The 24,390-nt window shown below is 37.9% G+C and overlaps 3 protein-coding genes across 3 annotated transcripts in view; 2 read left to right on the forward strand and 1 right to left on the reverse strand.

The window, feature by feature from the left end:
* LOC126377626 (uncharacterized) overlaps window positions 1-24,390 on the forward strand; it is a 154,881-nt gene that overhangs the window by 46,558 nt on the left and 83,933 nt on the right. The window lies entirely within an intron of this gene.
* The window catches only part of LOC126377588 (uncharacterized), a 448,572-nt gene that overhangs the window by 33,952 nt on the left and 390,230 nt on the right, over window positions 1-24,390 (forward strand). The gene's annotated exons all lie outside the window — the stretch shown is intronic.
* Window positions 4,863-24,390, reverse strand: part of LOC126377616 (lysozyme) — a 51,201-nt gene continuing 31,673 nt past the window's right edge. Inside the window, exons 4-5 of the mRNA XM_050025459.1 lie at window positions 9,248-9,311; window positions 4,863-6,411 (exon numbers count right to left, since the gene is read on the reverse strand). Of these exons, the coding sequence (XP_049881416.1) occupies window positions 6,278-6,411; window positions 9,248-9,311 (198 nt within the window). The 3' untranslated portion in view covers window positions 4,863-6,277. The remainder of the gene's footprint in view (window positions 6,412-9,247; window positions 9,312-24,390) is intronic.

Consider the following 24,390-nt stretch of genomic DNA (forward strand, 5'->3'; position numbering starts at 1 on the left):
CCCTTGGTTAGGACATTACAGGCTGATCACCTGCTTGCCATGAGCAATATAATGTACCCACTTTAGGACTCTGTCGCACTAACATATTTGACATTTAGTGAGACTCACAATTCAATTTGTCAAAAAAGTTAATATGACATGGTACCAAAGTGTATACAATATTAATGCTCGTGATCGTACTTTGTCAGATCTAATTCGTACCGCGCATTGAAGCTATTGTAAAATGTTATCTTTATTGAAATATAAACACAAATTGAACTACCTATATCGGCTTTTAGCCATGACTAAATGAAGAAGAAGAAGAAATGAAGACCCAGAGGGGGTGACGTCGGCGCTCGATACGAAATGGTGCGGGGCGGAGAATTATCATTCTATACGTGATCAAATCAAATCAATCAAATCAAATATACTTTATTGCACAGAACTAAAATTTCAACAATCAGACATAACACATGAAACAGTACAATTTGGGCGGCCTTATTGCTCTAGAGAAATTTCTTCCAGGCAACCACCAAAAGGAAACAAACATTTGCAAACAACTTGGATGCGGGATGGTGCAATAAAAAATAAATACCTAAAAGTAAAACTAAAGTTAATATAATAAATACTCTATACTATACGTACATATATTAATAAATACTCAGTATAATATAAACCATATATATACTAAAAATGTACCTAACCATAATCAGAGAAAACTATAATAATAAATAAAAGACTATACTATACGTGATCCATAAACACAAATAGCCTGAATACGCCTTATTGCTGGGCACAGGCCTCCCCTCAATTAACCGGTGGGGGTATGGGAGTACATAGGTGAAATGATTCTTTAGTCTATGGTATAAATTTGTGGCGTAGACGAAGGATGTTAGAAAGGCCCGTTGCTGTTGATGATATACCCGGGAAACAACATTTTTCCTTTTTTAAACTTTTGAATTAGAAAAAGCTTTGTGTTGCCGAAATATTTGATCAAGAGGATCTATGACAGTTGAGTTACGCGTGCCACAGACGTGTGGAGTGTACATGCTGTTGTGTTTTTACTATGACTCTACTTTGAATTTAACGGTTTAATACTACTGATAACATGCTCTGTGTTGTGAACGCCTACTACTTTTATCGTGTGAAACGTTTGGTTTAGCTGCAAGCTAAACGTCAAACATGATTCACTTCCACTATTCATCATTCACTACTGTTAAGATAGAAAAGAATCAATCGCTTTAATGTCGACTATCTTACTTACTTTGACAGAATCTTATATGTACCGCGCATTGAAGCTATTGTAAAATGTTACCTTTATTGAAATATAATCACTAATTTTAATAAACTAGTCGATCTATTGAATTCTATCTACATCATCTCTCTAGCAAATCGGTCCTATGATATGCCAACAGATGTAAACCAACATATGGCTTGTAATACATACTTCCAACTTCAATTTCAGCGAGGAAACACGAAATAGAGTGCTAGCAAGCTTCCTAGTTTGATGTTTCAAATGTAATCTCATACGAGTACAAGCACTAACGCCTAGCGAATACATCTGGTGCGTAATGCTTCAATCATGTTATTGCTATGACTAAGCCATCAGGAACTTTGATGCATGTACCCTTTGGTTTGGCTTTACTAAAGTCTGATTAGTTAGGGCACGTTCAGAGTTGTTTGTACTACGATAATTAAGTAATTACAGTATAAGTAATAATGTTTGAAAATAATGTCAGTTAAGGTTTTTACTATTAAAACTTTAACAAAATAAGAAAGATATTGTAAGAAAAACTGCTGTATATTTTTATAGCACAACACATTGAAAAATCTTACACGAAAATAATAAACGTATCTTTATTTCAATTAAGGCTTGAATCACCTGATTGTCCGAAAAAGTAACATGATTCCGTGCTTCGGAGGGCACGTTAAGCCGTTGGTCCCGGCTATTAGCCGTAAAAACACCTCCACCAACCCGCATTGGAGCAGCGTGGTGGAGTATGCTCCATACCCTCTCCAGTTGATTGAGGGGAGGCCTGTGCCCAGCAGTGGGACGTATATAGGCAGTTTATGTTTTTGTTTTATGTTATGTATTTCAATATATCAATAAAGCATTCTTTATTGCACAAACTCAGGACATGGACAGGCGAATAAAATAGTACAATAGTTTATATTGTTACGTAAGTATTAAGTAGGTTAGTATAAGAAACGCAGTAATGGGAGGTATTAAGTACCATTTTTATTAAACGCGCCTAATTTGTTTTATAAACAACCCCTCAGCATTTGCCAATAATTACTCGGTGTACCATCGTGATTGAATCAAGCCATCACGGTTCCATCAGGGTTCAATCAGGGTTGCATCGGGTTCAGGTCGTATGGAAATAAAAGTCCAAGCAACCGATGTCGTAATATCCGGACCTTTGAAACGGTAACGAGTACCGCCGCCGGGAATTGAGGCCACGAGAACCGCGGATTTAGGGAGACAGGTAATTTACGGATGTGAAGTTACGGTTTCAGATACGGTTAGTAATAGGAACATATTTTAACGGTTTCGGATAAGGAAAAAATCGGATCATCCGTTAGATCAAATAGTTTCCGTTACTTTTTTATTTGTAAAATATCATCTTTCTAGCATTATCCTTTTTTTCACAGGGTCCGCTTATCTAACCTGAAGATTTGACAGGTTCGGTTTTTTACAGAAGCGACAGAATATTTGTACAGTATGACAGAGTTATTTAGTTAAAGAGATGGCGTTTATATTGAAATTAGAATGTACGTAAAACGTAAAATTTAAATATTACATTTTTTATTTGAAAATTACTTGACATTTTAATTTTAATTAAAGCACATAATAACGGGTTCTTACCGCGTTTAAATGGGGATATGAGACTCCCGATTTTAATTTTATTTAGCTTCACCCCTTATATTACATTTTAAAGGAATTATAAAGTAAAATCACATTGGTTTAACAGAAATCTCGGTAAGGTGTGGGTATTTAGTTTATCTTGCGACAGATGTACATACCATTGGGATATAGTCGTGAGCTGTGTTATGTTGTGAAGAATTATTTAATTCAGAAAATTCAATAACTATTACACGAGTTTACACTGCAGATCAACAGCCTCCATGGTCTAGTGGTTAGAGCGTTAGGCTCACGATCTGGAGGTCCGGGTTCGATTCCCGATGGGGACATTGTCGAAATCACTTTGTGAGACTGTCCTTTGTTTGGTAAGGACTTTTCAGGCTTGAATCACCTGATTGTCCGAAAAAGTAAGATGATTCCGTGCTTCGGAGGGCACGTTAAGCCGTTGGTCCCGGCTATTAGCCGTAAAAACACCTCCACCAACCCGCAGTGGAGCAGCGTGGTGGAGTATGCTCCATACCCCCTCCGGTTGATTGAGGGGAGGCCTGTGCCCAGCAGTGGGACGTATATAGGCAGTTTATGTATGTATGTACACTGCAGATCACGTTGTCTGATTATGTTCACTTGCCTGTTCTTTCGGGAAAAAACGAGTGTAAAATAAAAAAAAAAAAACGATACTTTGTCTCTCTAGTGGGTAAAACACATTTTTCCACACGGTAAAGCACTCTTTTGGATTTGGAGATGTTAAAAAGAAGTTTTGCCACGGACAATGTTGATTAGAGGGGGTTTGCATTTGGCTTCAGTAATAATTATCATAAATCTCTTACTGCGTGGCCCCAAATTACCGTTGCCTCGTAGTTTACCGCACGGGAGTGCAGGATTTAGATTTTAGAGAGATTGAGTTAGGATTGAAAACATAACATATCCTGTGATTGAAATATCTCACGATATTTTGTGCTCACTAACATTCCTAGGGAAATTGATATTTCTGGGTGCATCTGTAATCCTGTTGGTTACACAAGTTACCAGCCCGTCTCTCATATTGGAGACGACATAATCTCTTACCAGGGAACAGTTCAATAAACATTGCAAGTGTAAACTACGATTACATTTTAAAGTACGTTGTGGAGTACGCAGTGGCAGCCCTAGGGCGGTGCGATCGTACCGGGCGCCGTTTTAGGGGGGCGCAAAAATCAACCAAGACGGGACCACTCTAGTTGGCAGCCCCGTATCTATAGGGGACTGCGCACACCTGCTCTGAATTAGACCTCTTAGCGGGTAAACATTTGAAAAAATAACTAATTAGGTATATTAGGTATACGTTGGCCGTAAACTAATCGAAGAAAAAAATTGTATTTTGATCGTGAGCCTAATGTTCTAATCACTAGACCACGGAGGCTGTTAACTCTTTGGGCTTAAAAAGTATGTATGTGTGTATGTATTATGTTGCAAATTGGAAGCGACGACGGTGAATGTCGGTGTACGGACAAACCAAAGTTGGTTTTTGTTGCACCGTCAATTGTAAAAAAATGTATTTAGTACTGTACTTATTTTTAATAAATAAATAATAAGTAAGAAATCGAATTAATTAGAAAGTCAATTATTTAGCAATAGTATAAGACAAGTATAAATACATGATTACGTACTGTGTTTGGAAAACACAGCTATGTAAAGAACAACTAATATTTAGTGAAACTTAAAAAACGGACATATAAAATATCGTAGGAAAAGGTTACTCACAGGAGTTTTGTTGTCTTCTGACCGTATGGAAGCTTCTAATGCACTTTTCGATTGTTTTTAGACGGGATTATTAGCTTTAACAGTCTTTAATCACGGTTTTAAAGTTGCAAAAGATCTAAACGCGCGCGATGGCCGATAGCTGACTGATCGTTGTTTTTTTTTTTTGAAGGTAGTAAGTAGTATTTTTTGGAGGAAACCAAAGGAATGTGGCTGGGTTAGTGTTAAAAATAAAGAAACGAATCGTTTGGGGCATTCAGTGGTAGTTAAAAATAAAACAATATTTAATATAATATTGTACATAATATTCTTTCTCAAAATAAATGTTGTAAACGACACAAAATAATACAAATGGTAAACTTAAGCTAAATTAACTAAAACCTCTTTGGGTAGTTAATAGTTAGCTTAGGTCGTAATAAAACACTAAACGTACGGCAGTGTTTCATTCAGGTTACCTAAATATAGTCTAGACTAACATATAATATAGGTTTTATTAAAAACGAAAACATACAAATAATATGGTAACTATTACTTACTTACTCGTTGATATTTAATTTCTAATTCTAGGATAGTATTTGAAAAGTAGAAGAAAGCACTTTCTATTTCAACATTTATTCTGCTTTTTTTAAATTATATAGGTATCTACATATTGTTTTTACCATTGATGAAATAGGTATGCCTTGTAGGTGCTTTATTCTTATTAATTCATTCGTTCTTTTAACATAAACAAAATACTTTTGGTTCATGAAACAATGTCAATTCAATTATACTTTTTTGCACCAAATAAAAGAAAATTGGTACAATTTAAACTAGGTACGTACATGGTAAATGGAGGCCTTATCGCTTAAAACGATTTCTTCCAGACAACCATAAAGTGACGTTAATGTAATGGTCTATTTTATTGCAAGTATTTAAATGTCAAGATAATGAGTGCCTCGGTATCTTCTATCTCTCCAAAAACTATGAATTAAAGATTATATTTTATAAAATAATGTGTTATTTATTTATTACCTATTATCTATAAAAAGAGTTAACCTGAGACAGACATAGAAAGACACGTTGAATTTCTTTACTATAAAAATATTTGCACTTAACCCGGAAAAGAGTGATCTTAAACACTCACTCTTTTTTTACATCTAGTTGCTTATTATTGTATATTTATAATAACTTATTACTTAACGATGAATGACACAGACTAAATTTCAAAATATCTATTATCTATCGGAATTGTATGGAATGTCACATAAGATGAATGTAATTAAAAATGTAAATATCCAGAATGAGATAGTGATTCTTATTACCTTGTATTTTTTCCAAGGCTTGCTGATTTCAGAACATACAGGCTTGCAAATTCAGATGGGTTCTTATTACAATTGAAAGCTGTTTCATATCAGCATATTTCTTTGGTTTATCCATTTAAAAAAAGAACTCATGACGTCACCAGAAGAATTCGCCGCGTAATGACAGTGTATGGCATCCAAAAAATTAACAAAAGAAATATTGATCTTCTCTGTTCTGTGATAATTATTATAATTCCATTTACTCGAATTTAATGATTGAATATGACTGTTTGCCGATCGACCAAAACTCATTCTATTTTTGATTTCCATGTTCTTTTTTTGAAAACTGCAATTTCGACCGGCATTAGAAATAGACGGTACATATTTTCGGCATGACGATGGTACGAGGTAGTTTGATTTAGCAGCGAGACAGGTCAGGGAGGCTCTTCTCCTTGCAGTAAGCGTAGGAGGAGGGCCAGGCCTTGAAGCCGACGCGGTCGTAGATTCGCTTGGCACACCTTACGTCGTCCGCCAGGTCTTCGTTCAACAGGTCTGCAACAAGCAATGTCAGTAAAGAAGGAGACTAGGGAATTCCTGACACACTTCTCTTGCTTCCTCCACATTGGTCAGTTGTTTCATACATGCACGCCCTTTCAGAGTAGATCGTACTGAACCTTTCTAAGGACATCTCCAATTTGGTCAATGTACGTCTTTATAGGTCTTCCTCTGCCAGCCCTACAACCACCATCGCTTTATATACTGCTTTCGTAATCCTATTATCCTTCATCCGCTCTACGCGTCCAAACCAACTTAACATTCCCTTCTCAATCTTAGTCACTATATCGTCTTTTACACCACATCTATCTCTTATCACAATGTTTCTCACTCTATCACTCAATTTAACACCGCAGATGCTAAGCAAAGACCTGATTCCTACGGCATTAATCCTACTTTCATGCTTCTTCTGCCATACCAAACATTTACTACCTTTTTAAATCTTTTTTTAATAGTGGACTTGCTACAAGAAGTACAGTAAATAGATACTATGCTTTTCTTTGAGTTGTGAGATTTATAACCGACTTCTTCAATCCGGTGTCAGGGATATAATTGAGCCGCCAAAGGCCCTGACATGACTCATGTATCGAGTACATAATATATTTAGGGAAAATAGGATCGACTGCTTAATGTGCCCTCCACAGCACAAAACATCCTTTTGAGATTGTGTCTTCACCGGGATTCGAACCCAGAGCCTTCGGAACGTGAACCCAACGTTCGACCACTGGACCACCGAGGTCGAACCGAACTAAAAGCCGGTCAAATTGAACAGCCCAGTATTTGGTCTTTTGCCTCCCGGGGAACTCAGGACAATTAGCGCAGTAATCGAAAGTACAACTCTTGCAGCAGCAGAACCAGGTGCGAAGTGAAATTACTTAGCGCTTTCTTAATGGGATTAGTACCCGAGATTAGTTGAGGGCTAGACTCTGACTCATTTTTACCTTAGGAATCATGGGGTCAAAAAAAAAGTCGCTTCGAAAGGCACGTTAAGCCTTGGTCCCAGTTACTTACTGATGTAAGTAAGTAGTCGTTACATGAGTCATGTCAGGGGCCCTTGGCGGTTCAATAGTAACCCTGACACCAGGGCAGATGAGGTTGGTAATTCACCTCTTAACCTTCATGAGAGAAGAAGATGAGGTTTACTTTATCTAATAGGAAACTTTTCGGTTTCGTTACAGTTCAGTTTTCAAATGAAGTATAATTATTTTTCACCCTCACGCTACGCGAATAATAATAAGATACATTTTATAACCAGCATCTCAACTCTCAGCGGTCTCCGACGCACCAATAAATAAATATGCTTGTATTTGGTAAGCAAAGGCAAACAATAGCTATTTTTCGATTTTAAATGCACGATTTTTGTGTCGGGGGATTTAATTTTATTTTTGTACTTATGATGTGACTTTTTCAGTTTAATCAACAAATAACAGCTTTTTGACGATGATGTCATGACACGAATAAGAGAAATAGTTTCGAACATCAGTTTAGGACATCAAGTGGACTGCAATAAGATTTTGTAGTAATTCAGAAATACTTCATTAATACTGTTTATTTAGATATGTCATTGTCATTGTATAAAAATAAAAGTTGATTAAACATACCGTCTATATCTGAAGTTGTCTGTGGTAAACGCAGACACGGACGGGCTGTGACTTTGTTAAGGTTTTTTTAGAATTAAAGAGTGTAATTTTCACAACGTCGACTCGTGTGGTACTTTGTGGGAACATGATGGCAGTCTTGTCATGATGTGAGTTGGGTTTTTTTAATACTTTTCTTTTTAAATGGTGCTGGCCACTAGGTGGCGCCACCACAGTTGCGCTACCAACAAAATGTCTGTAATTACTAACTAATATTATGGCGACTATTATGGCGATAGAACTCTAAAAAAGAGACTTCCCTACTTACTGAATAGTTTGCCTAAGAACATCCGTCTAGAACCAAATAAAAGTAAATATAAAAAATTACTTAAACAACACCTTCTAGACTCGTGTCCTAGCTAACTTATTATTCCTAGTTAACTAATGTTATTAATTGACTATTAGATATAAGTTCATATTATTAGTAGAGACTCTTTCCTGCAGACAAACTGGTTAAACAGTTTTGCAGGGCATTGATAATTGTTTTTTTAGTATTAAGATTTAATAAATAAATAAATAATAAATAAAAAAAATTACACCAGGGGTTCTAAAAAGGCCATATCTAATAAGCAAGATTGCAATTTGACATTTGTGCATATAAAAATAAGTGCGCAATGTTAACAAATGACAAATAGCAATATTGCTTTTTAGCTGAATTGCTTTCATGTGGCCTTTTTAACCCCCTTGGGGTCTAATCCAAGTTGCAAACGACTACCAAAGAACATACATAAAAAAAGAACCTCCATCTTTTTTTGAACATACTTACATATATAAACACACGCCTAATTTCAACCGGGTAAGCAGAGACTATGGAATTTCATTTGCTTCGATCATGACACACTTCTCTTGCTTCCTCCACATTTCATACAAGCACGCCGGTTCAGAGTAGATCGTACTAAAACTTTTCTAAGGACATCTCCAATTTGGTCAATATACGTCTTTCCAGGTCTTCCTCTGCCAGCCCTACCATCACCTTTATATACCGCTTTCGTAATCTTTTTTTGGAGTCGGTAAAAAACGACAGACGGCGCACTAACCTATCACGTTGGTTTAACAGAAAGCTCGGTGAGGTATCGGTACTTAGATCATCTTACGGTGGATGTAGTTCTGATTACCCCAGGAATATAGCCATGAGTTTATGTATGTACTTATGTAGAAAACTCCCCCGGTTAGATATTCTGTAAGAAATACTTTACCTTCACATTTCATACTGCAGTGGCCTCCCTTGCGCCCTTTCTTGCACCATTCTTTGTTGTTAATCTGGAAAAGAAGCATTTAAACAATCAGTATTATTATATATACACATCATAATATATGCTTTTGGTACCTAATCGTTCTATGAACAATTTTAAGTGATGTTATTGTCTTATCTTAAGACTATTAATACTATGTGCAAACTCTATACTAACATCGATGTATTTACGTGTTCGTAAACGAAATTCACAGACTTAATTGTAAAAATTACATAGTCGAATTGGGATTGCCTGTAATGTCTGTGTAAATTATGAATAAATAAATAAATAATAAGTAATAATATATAAATCTTTGTTTGTGGCGTCCTTTTATAATAAACAATTTCTATTCTATTCTACGTATACAGCTGGATAATTAACTGAATCATCCCCCTCAGTATTCGTTACGATGTCACTTATACCCCATGCAAGTACGTACATATGGGTGTTAGTGACATCGTAACAGAAATTTCCAGGGATGATCCAGACCATGATTCTAAGTTGATATCAAGTAGAAGTTTCCGTCGCAAAGTATGGAACTGAAAAAAAAAACACTAAAACTATGAATTATCCGACCGGAAAATCCACTTGATATCAAATGAGAATCATCCCCCTCAGACTCAGTATTTGTTACGCTGTCACTAACACCCATATTATGTACTTGTATGGCTAATAGTTTGTAGTTTTATGGGGTGTAAGTGACATCATAACGGATACTGAGGGGGATGATTAGACTTCTTAGCTTCTTAAAAAAAACATAAAAAACGTGAATTCTACGACGAAAAATTCCACTTGATATTAACTCAGAATCGTGGTCTGAATCATCCCCTTCAGTATTCGTTACGATGTCACAAACACCCTGTATAGATAACTGGTATCACGTGGTTCCTAGGACTTGTGTCTGGATGATGGAAATAGGCTCGCCCCCTATAACATGGGACTTAAACAAAGCTGTATGCAATGTCTTAAACAAAGCTGGGGCGTACTGATGAAATAATACACTAGTTGTATCCTGAGATACATTCATGTTTCTTCTGCCATACCCAACATTCACTACCGTACTTCAGCGTAGGGACAAGTACTGCATTGTGAACATCCTCGCATCTTGCGAGATACTTTGGCTACTAACATTGCTTTGTTTGATTGGCTATTGGAAACTCATAAAGATAAAATTAAATCGAAAAAAATTATGACTCGGACTTGAACCCACAGCTCTTGTTAATTTACACCACCGGCTCCTCCTACTGTCCATGCGATGACCCCGATACCGACCCCGCCGGTGTGAACGACGATTTCTCTCTTATCGCTATCGACCCACTAGGGTCGATTAATTCTTTCAAATATTTTTTCCTCTCAGACGACGCTCTGAGCCAAGGTTCGCGCCCAACGGGGCACCCTCAGGCCTGTTTTCTTAAAAGTTGTATCGGGTGCGAGCCTGCAGCGCTCCCCATTTGTCTGGCCAAGTAGTTAATGTCATCTGCGGCAAATCTACAATAAGTCACGTCAAAAAAAATGTCCATGCGAAATTCTTTCAATCTACGTCTCGTCATTAAGCCGACGCCGGCGCAATATATTAAGAATATTCAGTAATAATGTGTGTTATTCTTTGTGAATCATCATCTCCCTAGCATTATCCCGTTTCTCACAGGGTCCGCTTACCTAACCTGAAGATTTGACAGGTCCGGTTTTTTACAGAAGCGACTGCCTGTCTGACCTACCAACCCGCGAAGGGAAAACCAGCCCAATACAGGTTAGGTCACATACCTCCGAAAATGCATTTCTCGGGAATGTGGGTTTCCTCACGATGTATTCCTTCTTCATATGCAAGTGATAATCATTTATGATCTAGAAGTGATTTTGAAAACAAATTCGACAATCATTGGTTTAGGCCTATCCTGGATTCAAACCTGCGACCTCAAAGTGAGAGGCAAGCGTTCTACCAACTAGGCTACTACAGCTTCTAATGAACATTCTATTAACATCAATAAATTCTCTGAATGGTTATTGCGGGTCCATTATTTTCAATGGCAACTACTAACTATTGCGAAGCGCGAATGTAATGCTAAATGATGTTTCAGTAATTGTGATTACATCGACCGTGTAATGACGGTTGCAAATAATAAAGCAAATACAAAACAAACAAATATTCACAAATAATAACAGCCCAGCGGTTAATATTATTTTTGTTTTAAATAATAAAATAAAGGTTGATGAAGTTGCCCTGATGCCGGGCAGCAGCGGTATCAGTAATGGTTGGAGGCCGCGGAAATGGATTCTGGTAGGGCTCTAGCTAGAACATCACCGATTGAGAAATTGGTCGGTGTACTGCGGAACGGAAGGCGATTGGGGCAACCACCGTTCTACACGCCCTATCTATGGAGTAATGAAGGCGATTACTCCACTAACAAGAGCGCAGCTCTTAAATGAAGAGAGAGAATAACAGCTCAATGTAGGTGTGTTAGCCCAGTTGGTAATGACTTCCGTGCTCCAGTGGTTGAGCGTTGTGCTCACGATCCGGAGGTTCGATTCCTGGTGGGGACAAATCACAAAAATCACTTTCTGATCCCTAGTTTGGTTAGGACATTACAGACTGATCACCTGATTGTCCAAAAAGTAAAATAATCCGTATTTCGGACGGCACGTTAAGCCGTTGGTCCCGGTTACTACTTACTGATGTAAGTACGCAGTCGTTACATGAGTCATTTCAGGGGCCTATGGCGGTTCAGTAACCAACCCTGACACCAGGGTTGATGAGGTTGGTCATCCACCTCACAACCCACACGATAGAAGCAGAATGATTATCAAGTGCTATGCGGTGAAGGAAAACATCGTGAGGAAACCCACATTTCTGAGAAATGCATTTTCGGAGGTATGTGACCTAACCTGTATTGGGCTGGTTTTCAATTCGCGGGTTAGAAGGTCAGACAGGCAATCCCTTCTGTAAAAAACAGGACTTGTCAAATTTTTACATTAGGTAAGCGGACCCTGTGAAAAACAAAATAACGCTAGGAGATGAATAGAATGTGCATCAACGTATTTTCGAAGTGTTTGTAGTAGATAGTTGTTATATCAAAATGTCCTGTTTTCGAACCTGAATAGGACAGGTTGTGAGAAGCTGCAGTAGTTTTAGGCGGATGAGACGTTTGTTATGTAAAAAATGACGATTCAAAGTGTTACTATGTAACCTACTGAATAAAGATATTTTTTATTTAATTTGAATTTGATTCGAAAAATACGTAGGTACCTACAGATTGACTTTTGCAATATAATAATGCAATACTGTATTGCACAGATGGTGAGCCATATCGCGGTCTATAATGGTTGAGCCAACTGTGCTAGTGAAGATGAGATAAATTCAGAGAAGTATCAGACCAGGGATCGAACCGGCGCTCCCCGATTGAGAAGCAAGCCGGTGTACAGTCATGAGCAATATAATGTACCCACTTTAGGACTCTGTCGCACTAACATATTCGACATTTAGTGAGACTTACAGTTCAATTTGTCAAAAAAGTTAATGTGACATGGTACCAAAGTGAATACATTATTAATGCTCGTGACCGTACTCCTGCCCACTTTAGGACTCTGTCGCACTAACATAATTATATGACATTTAGTGAGACTTACAGTTCAATTTGTCAAAAAAGTTAATGTGACATGGTACCAAAGTGAATACATATTAATGCTCGTGACCGTACTCCTACCCACTTTAGGACTCTGTCGCACTAACATATATGCCATTTAGTGAGACTTACAGTTCAATTTGTCAAAAAAGTTAATGTGACATGGTATCAAAGTGAATAAGTACATATTAATGCTCGTGACCGTACTCCTACCCACTTTAGGACTCTGTCGCACTAACATATTTGACATTTAGTGAGACTTACAGTTAAATTTGTCAAAACAGTTTATGTGACATGGTATCAAAGTGTATACATATTAATGCTCGTGACCGTACTAATACCACAGGACCACAGTGGCGATAAATAAACAATATAATTATGAAGATATAAGCATGCACGAGTTTGTGAATGACGGAATTAATTAAAAACGAGTTTGCTGACGAATATAAAATGCAATGGGTGAAATTCGCATTTTCGGACCCCGCCGAGTTGTGTGGAGATGCGAGGCTAATATTTTCAGTGATCCGCAAAAAAAAAGTGAAACCGGGAGATTTTCTTAATCTTTGACATGTTTCATTTTAATTAGCAAACTTTACAATACTATACAACACTTTATTGCACAAATATACCTAAACATAACGAATAGGACAAATACATAAGGGCCTAGGAGAAATTGCTGTTTAGCAATACGGCCGCCTATTGTGCTTATTTTATGCGTTTCTACCTGTCGTTATTTGTGCAATTAAGTATTTGTTTTGGTATTGTACTAATTCTATTTCTCTTTTGTTTTGTATTTTGTTTTTTCCTGTTTGTGCAATTAAGTATTTGTTATGTTATGTTATTATTGATTGATTGAATACGCATTAATTATTATAACATTATAGTCACACTCCGGACAGTTCATACAAAACACCACGTTTTACGCAAACACTACTTTCATATTGACGTTATAGTACATGCGCATCTGTGTGTGTGACGTCTGACGCCTATGCGATTGAAGACTAAAGTAAGACCGAGGGGGGGTGAGGTAAACCTAGCTCAGCCTCTGGTGGGAAGAGGAGAGTGTCCTTTCTATACGTAGTATTATAGTTTATTCTATGTTTAAAGATACAGTCCAACCCACCCACCTAACCTGACCAGGTGGGGTTTTCTCATCGGGTCGGATCTGAGCTGCGTGTGTTTACGCCACAGACTATGGCTCATCTGATAACTTGCCCCGCGTGCCCTGAAATCTAATGCCATCGAAACGACAAGGAGAAGAAGAAAGATACAGTCTCGGTGTGTGGAGATTTGCAATTGTCAATGTAGAACTCTAAGCAATGCCAGTGCAGCTTTCACCTGACAGCGTTTTATATTTAAATAACCTTTTTATAACGCAAATATGGAAATGTGAATGGAATTTGTTTTAGCCTTTTATGAGTCCCGGTTTTTGCGTGCTATCAGTATTTTGTAACGGCCTGTGTAAAATGTAAATTTCATATTGGGACGCGTTATGAAAAGTTCAATTTTTATATTGTTAAAAGTTACCTTTATTATATTGGAAAAGTGACATATTTGTATTTTAATTAAAAGAAAAATTAATAGACTTTCAGATTTCCCCGAAATTGGTTCTTGGCAGAGCGTTTGCGTCAATCTATATGGAGGATGGGTTGGAAACTAACGTCATCATTAATTTAAGAGCTACTGCATTCTCCATTCTTTTCTATCTATGGCACATTCTTTGGCTTTCTTATAAGACACAACGTTACCTTGTTTTAAGTTTACGCGATTATTATCATAATGAAAACACATAATAACGGGTTCTTATTATGGATCTACCTACTCCACTCCAATCTCATCAGTCATCCCGTGATCATGGCACATGCAACAGTGTCGAAATATCGGGAGTCTCATATCCCTGCTTTAAACGCGGTAAGAACCCGTTATCATGTGTTTTAACAACGTTACCTTACGACCTTCACTTTAATTTTTATTTATTTATTAAATCTTTATACTAAATATAAATATATACAATTTAACAATGCCCTGCTAAATTGTTTAAACAGTTTGTCTGCAGGAATAGGTCTCTAGTAGTAATTATTTACTTCTGTCTAATAGTAATATGTAAGTATATCACAATATAGTGTGTATCAGAATAATTAAATAAATTAACAATTAGTAGCAAGAATTGGGTAGTTTCCTTGGTCAAAAATAAATTATGAAATTCTTATTACTAAATTAAGATAGATCCTAAAGGACTTTTGCAAAAAACATTTTCTTTATTCTATTTAACTTAACAAGTACGACGTTTTGACTCGTTTTTCTATGACGTCACAGGTTGCTTTTTCATACAAATTCCATAGTAATTTCGTGTTTTGACGTTTAGTAGAAAGTAACTGATTTGACTAGTTGGAAACTAGCCTATTAGACAGGACAACAATCTATTTCTTTTTGTTTTTTGTTCCAAGTAAGCTCTTCTTGGTCTTCCCCTTCCTCTCTTTCTTTCTATATTCCCTTTTATGATGGTTTTAACTAACATGTCACCATATATAATTAAAGTCGTTAAGCCTCCAATGTACATGTAATTTTATATATTGAACTCCATTGTTATATCTGGAAATCTGAGCCATCGTAAAACGTTTGCAATAAAAAAATGCAAATGCAATATATAGAATCTACGATACTAGCGCCGCGGCCGCTTATACCTGGTATTATATTAATCTTCGTTTTGTAATAATAGGAACATGTGTAATCGTTTAGGCATCAATCAACCTCAATTGGTTGAAGGGAGGTGTAAACGACGCACGAACATTTTTATATCGATTTTATTACCCTTGTGATAATTATATACAAACTCCTTAGTTTATAAGAATTTCTGCTTTATTCTTCTATATGATATGATTGTCTTTTGTTTCTTCTATTTTCGCTGTCACCAAAATCGGTCGTTGAGTTTTTAAGTTATTTTATTTTTGATTTTCTTTCATGTATTTTCTTTTTCCTTATATATAATATGTTTAGTATTATTTCCGCGCACCCGCTGCCGAACATTTAGAGGAGGTATGTGCCCAGCAGCTATTTAGGTTATGTTAAGCTATGTTAGGCCCGCTGGGATATCATCATGTGCTATCGGAGTCACTGAAAGCACAAAACATATTTCCACTGAAAGTAAAATAATGTCGCGGTTACAAAACTTTGCCGCGATATAATTATATAACACAACGCGGGTGTGGTCGACAATTAATTTCAAGTATAATGAGACACAATCGTTTTTTGCCTCCGGTCTGCGGATTACGCTGAAACCTGATGACGTCAATACTGGGGTGCATTCGGTAGTCAGTACTGGGGGGTTCAAAAGGCCACATGAGAGTAAAAAAGCACAAAAAAAATGTATATTTTATAAATTCCGTCGTATATTAGTTTATTGGAGTTTCCTTCTAAGCAAAAAATTGCCTGTGTCAGGAAAAACTCCGCTCTTCCATTCTCCGTGTTTATGATTATTTATAATGAAACATTTTAATGCTATAGAAATTTAAACAAAACAATAAAAGTAAAATTTGTGGATGTGGTGTGTGTGTGTGAGTGTTGTGTGTGTGTGTGTGTGTGTGCGTCTGTGCATACATGTTTCGTTCGAGAGTTTTTAGTAAGAAAGATAGAAAGTGTATGTATATATTTGTATTTGTAAGAACAATTAATCTAAAAGAGCAATATTGCTACTTGACAATGTCAACAAATGTCAAATAGCAATATTGTCTTTTTAAATGAACAGGTTCAATGTGGCTTTCTTAGAAAGAAACGTTTATTATAATTATAGGGACACCACAGTCACAAACATAAAACAAACAAAGAATAACATCTTTTTTATCTAATATAGAATATAAAATATAACGAGAATGAAATTTCATTGAATAATATCTTATATGGCGTTGAGAGTTTGATTTTGTTTGATTGATCATCAATCAATCAATTAATAGTTCTTTATTGCACATGTAACAAAATATACAGTAACTAACGGATAAAATAATCACAATAGGCGGTCTCATAGCTAAACAGCAATTTCGGCTAGGCAACTTTAGGGTAAAGGAAGTCAACGTATTGGAGAGGCGGAATGGGATGCATTATTATTATATTTAATATAGAAACGGCTCAAACAAACGTCACAGCCTAGCTGTAGCCACACTATAACGCTGATTTTGAGCTGCAGCCGAAGTAAGTATTACTTTTAGCGCTGACATTTAGTTATATTGTGACATACAATGCCGTTCACGATGAAAGTAACATTATGATATTATATACTTATGTCCGATTATTTGTTTCAGGTAAGATAAAATGTTCCCCAAGACCAGCGCAAATAGAATTTTAAACGGTAAGGTTTCTATAAAGGATTTTGTATTCATAGCATTCACCATGCTTAGCTAAACTCCAAAGAGAAAATTAAATCGAAAAAGTCTGGGTCCGATGGGATTGGAATCCGCAGCTCTTGTTTTATAGGGTGTTAGTGACATCGTAACAAAAACTTTGATTAGTGATTCAGACCATGATTCTGACTTGATATCAAGTGGAATTTTCCGTCACAAAAGTTCAAAAAGTTCCACTTGATATCAACCCAGAATCATGGTCTGAATCATCTCCCTCAGTATTCGTGACGGTGTCACTAACACCCATACGTACTTGTATGGCTACCTGTACGTACTTGTACGGGTATAAGTGACATCGTAACGAATACTGAGAGGGATGATTCAGCTCATTATTCTGAGTTAACATCAAGTGGAATTTTTCATTGCAAAAGTATATAATGGAAAATTTTAAAAACACAAAAAAGAACATGAATTTTGCGACGGAAAATTACATTTGATATTAACTCAGAATCATGGTCTAAATCATCCCACTCAGTATTAGTTACGATGTCACTTACACCATGTATTAACCGTGCAAGTTGATTTCTGTGCAGGATTGTGTTCGAGCCTAGAACTGTCCCCAAATGCATCCCCGCATCGCGGCCATGTTAATTTAGCAATATTAAGCCCGCCGTTAACAATATTGTGTTGATATCCTCATAATTTAAGCTTTCCGATGCTGATTAATTATTTTGCAATGTCGTTCGGCTTACACAGGATTAAAATTGATTTCGGCTGTTAAATGTGGCCAGTGGGTTGTAAGGGGTCCATTATTAATTGCGACCTATTTGGTCTGGCTCACGTACACCGTATTTGGGTGTTTCATTGGGATTTCGGATTAAAGTTGATGAAGCGGGCTTTTTTAAACTCTTCTCCGTAACTTATACATGAACTGTTTAAAAGAGAGAATTGATAAGAATAGAAAATATTTTTTATTACAAAGAGATACAAGGCTCAAAATACAGTCCTGAGTCTAGAGAAGAAAAAAATGTGCTCTTTTATCACAATACCAAAGCATATCGTTACAATTGACTTAGAGAAGAAGAATGCAAGGCCCTATTCATCTTCTTAGCATTGTCCCGCTTTCACAGAGTCTGCTTACCTAACCTAAAGCGACTGCCTGTCTGAATTTCCAACCCGCGAAGGGAAAACCAGCCCAATAGAGGTTAGGTCACATACTACCGAACATGCATTTCTCGGGAATATGTTTTTTTTGACGTGACTTATTGTAGATTTGCCACAGGTGGCATCAACTACTTGGCCGGACAAATGGGGAGAGCTGAAGGCTCTCACCCGGTACTCACGGGAATATGGGTTTCCTCGCGATACGTTCTATACGCATTATTATTACTATTCTATGCCCTGCCTCTAACACCAGCTCGTAATATAGGTCAGTACTCGACTATCGCACAAGTCTCCAATTGGCCACATCTTCCAATCAAGACTGCACATCTATGCATCAATTGTGGCCCTGCCGGATGCGTACATTACGTGTGATTCTCACGCTAATAAAGATGGAAATAGGACAGTGCATTGGACTACTCTCGTGCCAATACACAATATATTACGAGTACGAAATTCAGATCTTCTTCTTTGCGAGTCGATGGCGATCGATACTAAATTTTTGCTGACCAATAATTGGCCACGCTTACGGCATTGTCAGTGGCTTCGTAAAGGTCTTTAGTCATATTGTGACATACAATGCCGTTCACGATGAAAGTAACACTATGATATCCATTGCTGTACAGCGAGGAAATGCGGCTAGTGTAATGGGCACCTTCGCGCCCGGATTAGTCAGGGGCGGGCTTTTTGACGAGTGCAGTAAATAGCATTATTTTTGTTAATTAAGTATTTATGTAATTTCGTGATTATAACATCTAAATACAACATATTATTTATTTATTTTTTCTATGATATTATATACTAATGTCCAGTTCAGATTGGAACGGGTATCTGTGGGTTGATTTGATGGAATGCGTCTAGAATTTGTTCCATTCGTTCTGGAAACCGCTCAGGGCCTAGCCAAAAGCTTTTCGCTTTAGTCAACGCCGTAGAGTGGAATATAACCTATGTACTTATGGTATTTATTTATTAAACGACTTCCGTGATCCAGTGGTTGAGCGTTGGGCTCACGATCCGGAGGCCTCAGGTTCGATTCCCGGTGGGGACATATCACAAAAATTACTTTGTGGTCCCTAGTTTGGTTAGCACATTACAGGCTGATCACCTGATTGTCCTAAAGTAAGGTGATTCGTTCTTCGGAAGGCACGTTAAGCCGTTGGTCCCGGTACTACTTACTGATGTAAGTAAGTAGTCGTTACATGAGCCATGTCAGGGGCCTTTGGCGGCTCAATAGTAACCCTGACACCAGGCTTGATGAGGTTGGTACTCCACCTCACAATCCAAACGATAGAAGAAGATTTATATATTTAGGGTGGCTTGCGTAAGGGTCTTTAAACATGTTTAGTGGGTCACTAAACATGTTTAAAGACCCTTACGCAAGCCACCCTAAATGTTGGGGAGACCGAGAGCTCTTAAAAACTATAGAAAAAAAGCCAATGACAGGTTTTCACCTGTAACACACACAGGCATATTACAGAGCATTCTAGCAGAACCAAATAATTCAAATTCAAAACTATCTTTTTTCAGTAGGTAATATGTGTAGTTACACTTTGAATCGTCATTATTTACATAAGGAACGTCTTATCCGCCTAAAGCTACCGCATCTCACAACCTGTATAACCATAAATATAAACATAAACAGTCTTTAAGCGTCCCACTGCTGGGCACAGGCCTCCCCTCAACCGAAGGGGGTATGAAGCATACTCCACCACGCTGCTCCACATCGGGTACATCCGAAGCACGGACTCATCTTAATTTTACGGCAAATCAGGTCATTCAAGCCTGGTATGTCCTAACCAATCAAAGGACAGCCTCACAAAGTGATTTTGACAATGCCCTCATCGGGAATCGACCCCGGGCCTCCAGATCGTGAGCCCAACACTCTAACCGCTAGACCACGGAGGCTGTTGTAACCAAATTTAGTATTTTTTATCGAATTTGAGGACAATGATGTTCTTTATTCGCAATCACACCAGCATAGAAGTATATACTACTTCTATAGTACTGTTGTATACCTATTAACATTATTGATGTCTATAAAGGAATGGTAAAGTGCGAAACCTTGAAAATATTTCTTTTGATCATAACCTGAGCACAAAAAAACACGCCAAACACAAATATATTGACAAATTGAATGTATAAAAGCGAGTTCAATTTGCCAGAAGCAATTACTGAAAGTCGTGTCGCAAGAAACGAAGTAAAACATACCGGCTACATTTGTATAAACATGAAGGATTAGTGTTTACCTTTATATTGCTGGGTGGGTATGGGATGACTCCCTTTAAAGCCCAATGCACACCCAGGAGGCACTGGGAGCGTACACTCACACAAGACACACACCATACTTCATATGCCAATATATTTATTGTAATTACCTAGTTTAGGAGGTAGGAAAATCCTTGTTTATAACGCTCAAAAAACTTATATAATTGTATACTACATAGTTTTGTAGAAGATGATGAATAAAAATTTTATTTATTTATTTATTTAATTGGCATTATACCTACTGTGAACACTACTGAAAACAATATTTGATTATAGTTTGCAATAAAATAGTCACAGGTACCTAGATATATAAGCCAATTGTATTCTTTTGGGGTTATATTTATTAAGATAACGTACTTCCGATAAAAAGTAAAACCTATTCGGAACATGTCTAAGCAGTCATGTTATCAATTCAACGTAATTATCGAGTACATAAAGGCTAGTAATATGTACATATTTGAAATGTGAAAATTAAGCCCTTTCATTTGATACCGAACACACTACCATACGAAAATAAATTTTTCGTCCTCAGTCTGTCCTCTAGAGGGCGCCATATTAAATTTAGCATGACGTTACATAGCCTTTTTTTTTTTTTGGTTACGAAGGGGAAATCCTCATGGATACCTCGCCACCCGGGGGAGCAACGAGGTTATGTCGGACTCTTACCGACTAAAACCCCTCCGATGGCCCTCTGCTGCGCATGTCGGGAAGCTCCGGGATCTCTAACGAACGCACCGGTGCTTCCCTCGCGCCTGCTATAAAAAGCGCGTCCCGGGGTAGGTCCCCACCCCTACGCCATCCCAGTTTTACGGCAACGCGAGGCCATGTCACATTGCCGTCCCTCCCGGAGACCGTATGAAGAGCGGCTCGGGCCCCCGCCCTTACCACTCACGGTCTCCAGTGTCCCCTTTCAGTCGCCTTTTACGACAGGCAGGGGGTACCGTAGCCCTATTCTTGCGCCCGGAACTACAGGGCGGGACGTTACATAGCCTATAACAACCGGACAGTCAAGACGGTTCTAGTGACACCTCATTTGTTAAATTCTGGCAAACTTGTAAGTCCGCAACGGTGGCGATAACCGTACGGTAGGTTACCATTAACCTATAGGCGCGAGGGAAGCAAAGGTCCATCATCTTGCCGCTCATGTGTTGCACGCCAAACACGGATATGATAAATCATACCGGTAACAGTCTACCCAGACCTACGGGGTATAACGTAGAACCCCTGCCCAGGGGTACGGGTGAAGACCTCAACCGTAGCAGAGGCGGAGACGGGAGCCATAGGTACGGTGATGCAGGATGGAAGGTGCAAGTCACAGGGACTGTAACATGGACCCTGATAGGCAGCAGTAACTGTCAGTACTATTCAGAGGCGGAGGACAGGATTCCTAGAACGGCTTTGCCATCACACTCGCGTCAGACAGAGTACTGCGGGGCGAAAGGCAAGAGGGAAACTATACTATTTTCCCTAAAATAGTAGCATGGAGAATGCTTCACCGACAAGAGTGTGGCTCTTAGATTAGCGATGATGATGATGATGAACATCTAACACAAAGGTCTAACAGAAAACTCGGTGTGGTGTGGGTACTTAGTTCATCTTGCGATGGATGTACCTCTGACTACCCCAATCTTCTTCTTCTATCGTGTTCTATAATTTTCTTCTTTTATAATTTTTCTATTAGTTTTTGCTGCAACATTTTAATTTATTTACCCACAGGAGATTTTGCATCCGGATAATATAAAACCATAAGATGATGGTAACCATTAGCGGGATTACGCCATCAATTACCCAATAACATTTTCACCAGAAAAAAAAATTTTAAAATGCATGAAACGTTTCAGGGATTTCGAACACTAGTCTTCTTCTATCGTGTGGGTTGTGATGTGGATTACCAACTTCATCAACCCTGGTGTCAGGGTTACTATTGAGCCGCCAAAGGTCCCTGACATGACTCGTGTAACGACTACGTTCATCAGTCAGGAGTAACTGGGACCAATGGCCAATCCCAATTGTGATATAGTCATGAGTTTACGTTATAACATAGGATTGGGTAAGTGTACGAAGGGGCTAAGGCAAACAGGGAACGTATTGGAGTGACTCATCAATCGGAGACCTGAGATTAGCAATCTCGAGGGAAAGTATTAGCTCGCAAGACGTTATTTACTGAGCCACGGCTGATTTCAATCGGGACTTCGATTTCCAGAGACGCGTCTTGTAGGGATGGGGTAGAAGCTTTGTCGATAAATACTTTATTGTTCATATCAGTTTTTTTTTTCAAACTCTATGACTTGAAAGCTGACAGATGGTTTTTGTTTATTTTGTGAAATGTGACGTCGCACGAAGCTCAATCATGGCCGCCCGTTTTTGGAGTTTTGTAATACACAGATTAAAAAAAGCATTTTGATTTTGTAAAAATGACCTTCATAAAAAAACAATTAAATAATTATTATTAAAGAATAAACTAAGTTCCCTAAGTTACCCTCTACCAACCCGCATTGGAGCAGCGTGGTGGATTATGCTCCATACTCCCTCCGGTTGATTGAGGGGAGGCCTGTGCCCTGCAGTGGGATGTATATAGGCTGTTTATGTAATGTATGTAATAAACTAAGTACCGTATCCGACATATTTCATATTTTATTATTAATACTGTCAAGGAGCCAGTTACGAAGAATTGCATAATGGATTCGTGTGCCGTGTGCTTTTAATATATTTGCTTACATCGACATCGTACCAAATGACAGATCCCAACACTATCCACTAGAGTGGTAGGCGAATAGATGTGATCGATCCAACGAGGCTGACTAGTGACAATGCAAATCTCACCCCGCAAGTGCACTGCGATTGTGACGTCATCTATTATACCTTCAGCGTCCCTCTAATTGTGGCATTCGATTAAATTTATATTATCATTTTATTATTTCATGAGTTATAAATTGATTATAAGTTCGTTTTTCCCTAACACAGTTGGCTCGAGCATTGTACATGGTGTTAGTGATATCGTAACGAATACTGAAGGGGATGATTCAGACCATGATTCTGAATTAATATCAAGTGGAATTTTCCGTCTCAAATATCATGACGTTTTTGTGTTTATTGAAATTATTTTCTAATCTTTACTTTTGTTATGGAAAATTCCACTTGGTCATCATCACTAATTTAAGCGCTACTAACTCTCCATGCTACTTTTTTAGGGAAAAATAGGTCAGTGGTAATAGTGGTGGTAGTGGTGGTGGTACTTGGTAATAGCTGAGAATAATGACCTGCATCAAACCCCGTACAAGTACGTACAGATAGCCATACAAGTCCGTATGGGTGTTAGTGACACCGTAACGTACACTGAGGGGGATGAGTCAGACGAAGATATTGAGTTCAAACCAATTTTAAATTATTAACAGTTCCATACTTTTGCGACGGAAAATTCCACTTGATATCAACTCAGAATCATGGTCTAAGTCATTCCTCAAAGTTTTCGTTACGATGTCACTAACTCCTTGTAGACAGCGATACGGCTCACCACTTATCACGTTGGTCTAATAGAAAGCTCGATGAGGTGTTGGTACTTAATTCTCTTGCGATAGATGTATCTATGACTGCCCGAATTGGGATGTAGTCGAGAGGGTAAAGAATATGGTATATTTTTTTACCCGCATTGAAATTAATTTAAAGAATAGGAAAGGAAAAAAAAAAATAGGATAGTGGAGATGTGAATATGATATGTATGGGTAGG

This window comes from Pectinophora gossypiella, chromosome 23 (genome assembly GCF_024362695.1).
Source record: "Pectinophora gossypiella chromosome 23, ilPecGoss1.1, whole genome shotgun sequence".
Taxonomy (NCBI): Eukaryota; Metazoa; Arthropoda; class Insecta; order Lepidoptera; family Gelechiidae; genus Pectinophora; species Pectinophora gossypiella.